General features: G+C 30.0%; 1 protein-coding gene across 3 annotated transcripts in view; it reads left to right on the forward strand.

The window, feature by feature from the left end:
* The window catches only part of LOC134715173 (nuclear hormone receptor HR96-like), a 149,108-nt gene that overhangs the window by 30,929 nt on the left and 106,028 nt on the right, over nt 1-12,151 (forward strand). For all 3 annotated transcript variants that reach the window (XM_063577168.1, XM_063577167.1, XM_063577169.1), the window contains one exon: nt 6,170-6,216. In XM_063577168.1, the coding sequence (XP_063433238.1) occupies nt 6,170-6,216 (47 nt within the window). The remainder of the gene's footprint in view (nt 1-6,169; nt 6,217-12,151) is intronic.

The following is a 12,151-nucleotide window of genomic DNA, read 5'->3' on the forward strand; positions in this document are numbered from 1 at the left end:
GTTACTTCCGTTATTTTTTGATAGTTTATTTGACACGGATTACAAAAATATATGGTTCTATATACTTTTACATTAATTTAGTACAAAATATAGCTACTTCCGGTTTACAAAATATCATTTCCAGTTGACTTTTTCTAGATCACATTGCTTGCAAGCTTATGCAAAAAACTCCATGGCTTTATCATGTATACACATGAGGTAAAAGCAAAGGTCAAAATCTAGAACGTTAAATTTACCTATGACCTTGAGCGCAATTTCAAGGTCACCAGCTAAGGACCTCAAATCAAACAGCTCTAGGCCTCTACCTTATACTGTCAATAAGTTATATAACAAGGGGGAAAACTCGCCTCAAACGTCTATGTACCCTTTCAAATAAAATTCACGTGTTACGACATGTCGCAACTAACAATTGTGTGAAAATATTTTGTCAAGATTTCTGAAAACAATAAATAATGAGCCAAAATCAAAATTTTGAACTTGACCATGACCAGACCTCATTTTAATTTTTAAAGGACAAAAGGGGAAATAACTCTCATTTTGAATCTTTTTATGGCTTAGCACAATATAAAACGGAACATCCTGAGGTCATATAACAAGCAATTTGGAAAAATGAATTTGTTGGTTTCTTATATGGTTGCGAAGCCTTAGAGATAACAAGAAAAACAGTGTTCTGGGAGATAACTCTTATATGGGAAAGTAATCGGTTAAGCAGAGTTGGTTTCAAAAGCGTATAAACTGTTTGATATCATATTCCAAATATCTAAGCGACATCTTGTGAAACAAAAAAACAGTGAAGGAAAAAAATTCATAATAATCAGAAGAAAAGCAATAGGTCTTGCCACGGAAACTTGAAATTGATAATCAACCATTACAGAGCACCTGAGATCATCCCTAGTTTTTGGCTGGGTTCATGTTGCCTATCCTTTAGTTTTCTATGTTGTGTGATGTGTGCTATTGTTTGTCTGTTTGTCTTTTTCCTTTTGGGCCATGGCGTTGTCAATTTATTTTTGATTTATGAGTTTGACTGTCCCTCTTGTAAGTAGAATGATTTTAAGGATATACTGTGATGCTATATCATACATGGCAAATGATGAAAGATGTAGGTGTTGTTGGTTCTTTTTTTCTTCTTTCATTTTGAATACAACATCATACATGACCATATTTGGTACTAATGTTGAATGAAATATAAAGGTGTGAAATAGTAGCACTTACCTAGTATATATAAAAAGTTATACAGTCAATAATAAAACTTTTCTCACTTCTATGGACATATGTAAGTTGGTTTTTATGTTTCCTGTTGTTATACTAACTAGAATTTCTAATAAAGAAAGTTCTAGCTATTTAAAATGCCTCTTATGAGTTTTTTGCTTCTAAACACATATTTGATGTCTATTAGCTACAACATTTTTTAACAGGGTATGATTTTTTTGCTTGCAAATTTAGCATGTTGTAATGTCTGTTATTCTTATAAGCATAAATTCATAAAATTAACAAAATGATGTTGTCATGAAAAGAAATTTTCAATTACTTTGAATGTTAAATTCAATATAGTTAGTTTTGTCAATATTTTAACTTTCAGGCTTAATTCTAGAAATAGTGGAATTATTATATATGGTCATTTTCATGTAATACAATTTACTTTACTTTGATGACAAAATATTTATAAGGGGAATAAGCAGCAGACTATCTTAAATTTACAGTGGACAATCAATTTTCAACATGTAAGATTTTTCAGAGATTTAATTTTCCATAAAATTCAAATGTTCCTGGTTGCATTGAGAATATTCAATTGAATACTGTAGATTCAGAAATTATTGCATGCAATTTTGTCATTAAAGACTAAAATGCGATTCTAATTTTTGCTATAATGAGAAAAATACTGTTTATTTCATTTACAAAATTTCAAAATGCTAGTTTCAGCTATTGCGAATATAAACCTGTTGCATTTTTTGCAATAATAAAAACATTGCAAAAATTTATAAATTTACAGTACCATATATATCAAATTATTTTCACTGGGCTTATTTTGGCAGATGAATGAAATTAGTGAAAAAATTCTGCACATGTTTGGTACATTCTAATATAATTTAATTTTTGATGTAACTTGTCTTCTGATTGGGTGACGTTATTTTGTTATCAGCCCATAGACATAATTTAGTCATGTGACCGTGATGTCATCAATGTTTTTTCATGGTTTTCTACGGTTTAAAATGTATTTAGAATTAAATTATAAGAAATGACTGTAATATTTTTTCTGTCTATTCGAAATAACATAAAAAATATTACAGTCATTCCTTAAATATACAAAAAGTTAGTACATCTGTGACTGAAGATAAAACATAATTCTTGTCAATTTTAACAACTTTTTAAATGCAATCATTTCAGTATCTGCCAAAATATTTAATCTGGCACATTTAACAGAGTAATGTGAGTTTGGCACAGAAAATAAACTCCCTCACACATGGCAATCCTTTCTGTCATATATGTTCTTGCCTTGGTACCAAAATGCCCTACAACAGAAAAGGTAACTTGTAAAAAAAATTGTATAATTCAGTCATAAGTCAGTAATATGGACTAATGACTTTATTAATTAAAATCAGTAAACCAGCATTGAAGAAGAAAATCTCAACTCATAACCTCTTATGAACTTTATTCAACTGAATTTATGTATTAAGGGGATTTTTTTTCATATTTTAAATTGAACATTTTCAAAAACAATATGTTAACATGGTTAAGAATAAACTTGGAATAGGAGTTGATACAGGAATCTAAACAATAAGCATTTAAAGGACATAGAGATGAACAAAAAAAGTTTTTAAATATTATTTTTTTCATTGTCCATTGTAGATATATAATAGAAAGTTATATTGTGATATGTATTTGCATTCAATTTGCTTTAAATGGCATCTTTTAACAATAAAACATAAGCTTAAGGTGTATATTGTGAAAGATGACAAAAGGGGAAGTAACTCAGTGTCACAGTTATCACAGCTAGTACAACTTTCTGTCCATGAATTCAGAGATAGCTGTATTGTAATTTAAGCTTGGCCTTCGTAGATTTTACTGTCACAAATTGAGTTTACCTAGCAATGCGTAGTGGAGCTATGTAAACGGATATTTGCGACTGTAAAATCAAGTTTTACGAAGGCCAAGCTTAAAATACAATACAGCTAGCTCAATTCTAATGCAGCATAGAAATAAAATACCATTTGATAAATATTTTGACTTAACCCTTTCCTCCATAATGACGCCTTTTGACGCCACCCCCCTTACTCCATAATGACGCCTTTTGACGCCTGTGTAGTACCTCAGTTGAAACACTTTGACTTCAAAGTGTCTGCAGTTGACTTAATAAAGTTTGTATCCAATATGAAAAGGAATATCATAGGAATATCGGACTTAAATTTATTTGATGAAATAGTTGTTTTTCACAATGCCTTAATACTTCAAAGCATAAGTTTAGCATTTTATCAAAAAAATCCTATGCGAATCAAGTATGCAAAAAAAAAATTTCAATGGAGGAAAGGGTTAAGGTGGTACCTAACTCTACAGGGAGATAACTCTGTAATATCAGCTAAACGTTTTAATTACGTTGCATTGTGAAGGCAAAGTAAAGCTTCTCAATGATCAAAATTAGTGTTTGTCAAACTGCTCTATAACCAGTGTAATTTTTCTGATAAAACGCTTGGTTCAAATTTTCTGAATTTTTTATATTTTTGTAAAAGTGATAAAGTAAATACTTTGTCAAAATTTTATGAAAATTAAACGAGCCAAATTGATTTTAGGGAAAGTGTTGGGTACCACCTTAAAATGAGATAAATGAAAAAGTCTGTGAAACAGGTGCATTATCTTTAGCAACTAAACAATGTGACATCATAAGCATAGTAACGATGTCAAATATAAACATTGGACATATGTTTACCTTCTGTATGCTTCAGAATGGTAGCAACATTGACAAAAAGAAAATTTTGAGGCTCAATATGTGACTTTCATGTTTATTTTGTGAGAAATTACATAAAAAAACCTGGAATTTTAAATGGTGGCTTTCTTAGTTATGAATCGGTAGATAAGAACCTGGAATTTACCCCTTCAAAATATTTGAAAAAATCTTGACAACCTGTTTTGTAGTTGTTTTCCCTGAAATGTAGATTTTACCTAGTCAACATCTATCCTTTACTGTGGATACATTGTGGTCTAACCAAGTACCAGATCAGTCCTTGGTCTTAAAAAAATACTAAAGCAGTATAAGGTCAAAGTACACATTACCTTTCTGCACTGTTGTGAGAAAATATTTAATCCGAATTTTATTTGTGGTGAAATCAGCACATGCACATGGAATAGTGTGTATTTTCCACCCATATTTCTTAATCACTTTAATTTGACCTTCTATGTTATAAATTAAGTGTCAAACAAGGTGAATGTTTCCACATAAAGGGCATTCCTTATACAGCTGGTTTGCAACAAATTACCAATTTGAATATATTGCTTATTCTTCATTGCATTGGTAATAACACTTGATTTGCAAGTAGCTTCAAATAGAAAAGGGGTATGCCAGACCTGCCAACTTTATGGGGGATATCCCCTGTTAGAGGTGTTGACCTTAATTTTGAAATTGTTTTAATTATCTTATAAACTAAACACTTCAGAACAGGCTTTCAAATGAGTTGAAAGGGTATTTTTAAGCACATACATACTCATTCAAACAATATAATAGTAGATAGTAAACAATTTATATCAGTAAAAGTGGAGCATCAGTTCATCTTGCTCTTATAACACCCAATGGAGATATTGAAAAGTTAGCAAGTATAACAAGCTGCTCAGGAAAGCAGATGAAATATATTACTCCACATAATGCTTGAGACGAGCATTTTTTAAATAATTGACAGAAATTTATATAGCATTACTTTACAGGGGAAATGTTTGAATGACAGTGTTGCATTCAAAATATGCTGCAATGGGTTTAAGTGATTGGTTGGTACTCCAACATTAAAAAGGAAAGGTTTTCATTTACCTTAAATGAGCACACAAAGCCCCATTTTGGGGTAGAAATTGCATAAATTACAATCAAAACCCTTTTGGACTGACTTGATATCTAAATTTTCCAAGGCTTGGAAAATTACATTACTTTTGCAATGTACAGAATCTAATACCAGTTCTTAAAATACCAATGATGTCATTGTTTAAGTCATCTTTAAAAACTGAAGTTATCTCCCTTTGTCCAGAATTGAAGTTGAATCAACTACAACCAATGCCTTATACAATGCAATATTTAATTTGATTTCCCATTGATACATTAATGCACCAAAAAAAAAGAATGTGGAGTATGCTTCAGTGAATACCCAGAAACCACCAAAATATCATAGGGTCAACTCACACAGTCTTCAACCATAGAAAGGTGTTTTATATAACGTTTCCTGGTCTAAATGATTGGAGTTAAAAAATAAATTGATTGAACTAAAGATAGACTTATAAAAAACCTTTGTTTCTATTAATTGAAAATGTCTTTAGTTGAATATGTCAATTTGTGCAAATTAAAGGTTTGAAAAGGCATACATGAAACATGAACTATAATTGACCTATCCACTTTAGATTGAATTTAACACTGTCATATCAAAATTAAGAATGTTAAATGTTCAGTATTAGAATAGTTTTTCATATGTTAAGATTCCTGATATATCATTTGAGAACAAGGAAAACCTGTCATCGTTGTCGAAGTACACGAAACTACATTGTAATACTCAGAAACTAGAAACACAAGATTTTGAGAACAGCATACAAACGAAAAGTAACTGATATGTTATCTGAGCAACCTGATAGCATAATTAATTCAGAAAATTCAAAATTGAAAAAGAAAGTTTGATAAAGAAATTAAAGAATGATTATGAGGGTGGATGGAAGTCAATCATTTAATTGATATCATATTTAGTAAAAATAAATATATATATGCATGAAATTGGCAAATTCCATTATTTTTTATCGGCACAAATGATACCTTTTATTCTTAAATTAAAGTGGTGCAGAATAGCATTGGCGTATACAAGCTGTGGTGCAAATAAGTGCATTTTTGGCACAAAAAGATGTCAGTAAATTGCTGCATGACAGCTACATACTGAAAGAAATGATCATATGATTTATTTTTAAATCACATTTTTTTTTTTTTTTTTATTAGATACAGACCTTGAACTGCAGGCTGCTGCCCTTGGTCTTGATGGAGTGGTAAGTATTGCCTTAAAGTTTCTTTAAAAAAAAAAATTAAAAAAATTGCTGTGATGACTTTCCTTTTAGATTTATGTTATAGTTCAATATTTTATTATTAGCTCCTCGTTGAAACCTAAATACTGTTGACAAAGTGAGCAATGGTGTTGTGGTCAAAAGGTCCTTATTTTGACCAAACATCGCTCAAATTCAAAGGTTACCATATATAACTTAATTTGTCAAAACAATACTAAAATTAAAAAAAGGTGTTAAAAGATAACTTCTAAAGTGGATGATGAAATCCTACAAAAGTTCATCTGGTAAAAGTTTATGATGAGTTATATGCATGGTTCAAATTTGGTATTGCTAACTCCAATAGAAAGAATAGGAGGGTGTGCCAAAAAAATTGCTGGAATAATAAAAAAAACAACAACATTAGAACACCAATAAGGTCTTTCCTTGCCTACAGAAAAGGCCTTCAAAAGTAAAATTTAGATTTCACATTTGACGAGTAACCATGGTAACAAATCATGACAAAATTTGTTTATTTTTTAAAATAAATATATTTGCCTTCTTTAACATGAATTTTTTTTTTTTTTTTGGATTCAGAAAGTAAGTGCACACATAAGAAACAACTACATATTTTTTTAGATTATTTAGATAACCATAATAAAGCTCTAAAATAGTTTGGTTATTTTTTAAGCTGCACAAGATGTAACAGAAAGGAAATTTGGATGGGAACTTGCATGAATACCATATTTTACAACCGTATTAATTACTTTCTAGCTTTTTAAAATGGAAAGGGTTATCATGAAGGAGAAGTCCCACCATCTGTTGGTTCACCTGTTACTACTTTGTATTCACAACTAGTCCTGAAGACAGAATTTTGTGAAACTTTCATAAAATCATACTTTCATGTTGTATTTTTTGACCTCCTAAATTTCATTTCTTCATCAGAATAATTTTTGTGGTTAATTTTTGGATGACATTGACTTTGTCAAATCTGCACATTAAAGTAATGAGTTTGTGTCTGAATTTTATTTTTAGGGTTTGACTTAGATAAGTTAAGCATTGACCTTTCCACTGACTTTTTGGGAAGTACCCGTTTTGTATTTGCAACTTCTTCTAAGCCCTTTACTACAATTTACTGAATCTTCATCACAACCTTAACAATAAATGCTTTTATTCATCTCTTACTTTGTATATTTTTACCAGAATTTTACCTGTTAGGAAATAGTTTAAACTTCCACTTTGGAATGATAATGTGAAGGTTCTATTTAGCTGGTAATTGGTTGATCATTCATAAGGCTATAGCCCTGCAATTGTTCACTGCAGAATTGGACCATGATTCATTAAGGCCACTGGACATTTATATATCTCTATGAAAATTTACTGAATTTTGTTATCAATTGTGAATAAGCCTGAATCTCCTGAAGTCTGAAATGAATCAAGTGCTGGTAGATATCAAGATATTTGATAATTTATTTCAGTAATATGGTTAGAGTTGTCTCCCTTACACAGTTGTTGAGAATATAATCACTGATCTGTACTGTAGCATGTGAAATGCAAATACTTTTTATTGGATTTTTCTCTGATGTAGCTGTTAATTAAAGGGTAAATTGCATTGAACAATAAAGAAGTTGTTGAAATCAACAGATAGTATTTTATAGCCATGTTGCTGGATAGTTTTATTGTCATGGTTGGAAACTGGAACTTCCATACATTTATCTCCTGTATGTTTTTTAATGTGACCTATTTTCTATCTGATCTTTGATCAGTTATGTTTGAATAACTTCATTCTCTACTAATTAAGGGCAATAAATTATTTACAAAACATATTTTCATCTTAAAATAACAAAATAAAAATGATCAATTTTAGGCATTCTTATTGGATTGATCTCGTATGCTTAAAATGTATTTTTAATGTAGGAATTATTTAACCTTGTTAAATGTAGTTGTAGAATATAGTGTAAATGAACTTCACTAATATTTTATTTTGTGTTCAGCCTTTTCTAGTTGACTTAACCATGATTTATTATCCTTTATATCTTACTTTAGTAATTTATTCATGTAGAAGTCAAGTTCCCAGTTTGACATTTTGCAGCAAAAGTCACTTGATAAATCACTCGTGGAAACTAGTAAGTTCCAGCCTATAATATAAAAATATGGAGATGTGTTGTGAGATGCACATATCCACCTAAGACCACTGAACTATACTGGTCACCCAATATGGCCACAAAAATGGACAACACAATATCCCACTAGTAGGTTTTAAAAGGTTCGAAAAGAACAAAATGTTGAACAATTAAAATTAGAGTTATACATGTAATGTAGTCATGCAGTATGGATTTTGCTCCTTGTTGAAGGCTATATAGTAGCGACCTATAGTTGTTAACTCTAAGTTACTTAGTCTCTGGTGAAGAGTTTTCTCATTATCAATCATTCCACATCTTCTTTATTTTTATATTTATACTGTTAACAGTTAGTTTTTTAGTTTTCATGTTAACTTAATGTTAACAGAAAAAAAGCAGACTTGAAGGGAAATGTTCAGTAAAATATACGATGGAAAGTTACAAATTCATAAAAAGGCAAATTTAGATTGAATTGTTGGTTGTGTTGATATAGATATAGTAATAAAATCAATTATAAAAAAAACGAGTTAGTTAACAGACATGTTTAAATCGGCAGACTTACAGTTAAGTGACCTGTAGATGTTACATCCTGGTTCTTTGTTCTCAGTACATATAGTTGTCTCTTTAGCAATCATACCAGTCTCTGCATTTTGATATAGATTTTTGTTAGGTTATCTTGATTTTACATATTTTGATTACTTTTGTCAATTTTCACAGTTGACAAATGTCTGAAGAGATCAATGACCGTTAGATAATCCATTTGTAACTAAATAAAAAAACTTATGTACTATACAATTTTGTACTTCTATTAGAATTAAGATATTGAATATATATTTGTGTCCGTGGTGGTTAGGTAATATTTTTCTGAAGAAATAATAGGAAAAAAAGCCCATGTTTGTATAAATATATTTCCCACATTGAGTAATGAGGAAATTTGTTGTTCACTCTTTTCCCATTCAATAACCTAGGTTAGCCTTGACCAAAACATTTGAAATTTTGATTATTGGTGTTGTATTATGCAAGGTTAAGCTTAACATCAACAACTTTCGCTGTAGTTCTTCCTTTAATAGTTTATAATGATTGACTATTTGAAAATATACATATTTGTGGTTATCAATAACATAAGTTAACCAACACCAAATTATATCAAATTTAGAACATATATATATGTAACCACTAATTGCAAGTCAAGGTTGAAACATAGCAATACAAATGTACTTTAAATTCAGAAATTATTGCATGCATTTATTTTTGCGATATTGAGAAAAATCCTGTTTATTTCAAATAAATTATTACAAAATGTGAGTTTTTGTTATTGTGATTGTAACCTGGTCGCATTTTTCATTGATAAAAACATCGCATTAATTTCTAAATTTACATTACTATATTGCTGTTCCTCAAGGTGTCAAACCACCAAATCAAAATCTTGTTCTATTCAACTAAGTTTTGCAATTTTCACTGCTTTCTTAAAAATTAACCTTTTGAGTTTAACTTCATAGAAACCAGGCATATCCTGAATTGTACATGTATCACCTTTCTACATGCCAATTTTCAACTCACTCACTCATGTTAAGAGTTATTCTTAGAAAGAACTGCCTTTTGGATGTCAAGTACTACTCAAAATAACCTTGTGGAATTCTTGAAATCTTAAATTGATAAAATTTGGAGCGCATTAATTCTCAATTTTTAATGCAAATTCATAGACGGGTAAAATGGTCTTAATTGTTAGCTTGTTGGTCATGAATGTTTGTCTCTAATATTTAATTAACTGTCATTTGTATTCAGATATTGCAGATCAAATTTATTCGTTCATTGTGTAATCATACGTTTTTTGATTGAGTTAAGTCTGCCAATTGATATTTTATCGTGTGTTTTTCTATGTTGTGATGTTATGCTATTGTTTCAGAAAAAGGGAGAAGGTTTGGATCCATTAAAACGTTTAATCCCGCTGCAAATGTTTGCACCTGTCCTAAGTCAGGAATCTGATGTACAGTCGTTGTCGTTTGTGTATGTAATATATACATGTTTCTCGTTTTGTTTATATAGATTAGACCGTTGGTTTTCCCGTTTGAATGGTTTTACACTAGTAATTTTGGGGCCCTTTATAGCTTGTTGTTTTCGGTGTGAGCCAAGGCTCCGTGTTGAAGGCTGTACTTTAACCTATAATGGTTTACTTTTTAAATTGTTACTTGGATGGAGAGTTGTCTCATTGGCACTCACACCACATCTTCCTATATCTATTTAATGTATTTCTTTTTCACCAAAAGTTTCATTTCTGCAAATCTGTTAGTTAGTTCAAGAAAACAATGGCATCAAAAGTACTATTATGTGTCAGAATTGGGATACTTTTACATACATTCTAAATTAAAGGGAGTGAATCGGTAGTCTGACACCTCAAGAATCATGAGTGATATGCATGATGCAAAAGCAACCAAAACAAGGCAGAATTTTAGTTCACTACATAAAACAAGAAGAGAACAAATTGCTTTTGTTATTAAGAATATCAGTGGAGTTAATTTGGAACATTATTCCATTATTTTTAATTTTTAATAGATACCATTGGTAATGCTGATAATATGTAAATACAATATATATCTGCAATAATGTTAAATGAGTTATTGTTTCCCTTGTAACATTTTGCGGAGGACATAGACATACTGGGTGTCTATCCCTCTGGTCTTGTTGGCTCTCTTACACCTACAATTTTAGACAGATTTTTATGAAACTTGTATCATTGGTTTGTACAGTACCAGCAATACCTTGGAAAAGTTAGAAAACTAATGCCATTCAATTATTTTGAAAAGATTTATGACTCCTGGAACTAGTATTTATATGGAAAATTGCATTGTAAGAACTCAGTGTAAAAATTTTATTTATGCCTTTTCATTTTATAAATTAGGATTTTCTTAGGCTAACAAGATGATTTTCAAAGTACCTTTTTTTTAATTGTCAATTTTGACCTTTACTGTTTAAGAGTTATATCCCTTAATTATTGAATCTTGATTTTGGGATTTTCTGAGAAATTTTCTGCACAAAATTAGATTTTCCACATTACAATTATTGAAATATTGATCAATGTATTTGCATTAAGATATTTTTAATTTTCATTCTTGTTGATTTCAATAAATTTAACTGTGTCTTCCATTGCATTTAGATCAAAAAGTAAAAAAAAAAAATTAATAAGAAAATATCAATTTGGTTATGAAATTTTGAGTTTCATTTTTTGTTTGTTTGATAAAGGTCAGATGCATTTCATAAACATTGGATATATTACAACTGAAGTTTAGCTCTAATTGATGAAGAAGTTGTTCTTTCACATACTACTTAGTAAAACTATTGGAATACAATTTATTTGGTAGGAACAATTTTGGTCAAATTAACTTGTAAGTTTTATAATTTCAATGAATTGTTTTGCTGTTTTGTTCAAAATAAAGTTTCCTTTATTGTGAAAAGTTTATTTTATTAATCAAACTAATTTGTTTCTGAATTGACAGAGAAGAAAACGGAGTTCATAAATGGTATCATTTTCTGACTTAAGAATTTCTTTAAGATGTGATTTGTTGTTGAACATTTAAGGAGTGCCTCAGAGTTCCGTGTACTTTAGAATAGATAGATATGTCAAAGTCTGTACAGACTTCAATTACTTTTTAAATTTTGTCTTGGATGTAGTTGATCGCGACCTACATTGATGATGGAATTATAAAAAATATAACGCTGCAAGACGGCAAAAAGACACGTATTCAATAAATGTTGATTGTATTAACATTTGAAATTCACCAAGAGGAAATGAAGTGAATTGAAATACTTGTTGGTGCCAAACAGGA

Source organism: Mytilus trossulus, chromosome 4 (assembly GCF_036588685.1).
Source record: "Mytilus trossulus isolate FHL-02 chromosome 4, PNRI_Mtr1.1.1.hap1, whole genome shotgun sequence".
In the NCBI taxonomy this organism is placed as follows: Eukaryota; Metazoa; Mollusca; class Bivalvia; order Mytilida; family Mytilidae; genus Mytilus; species Mytilus trossulus.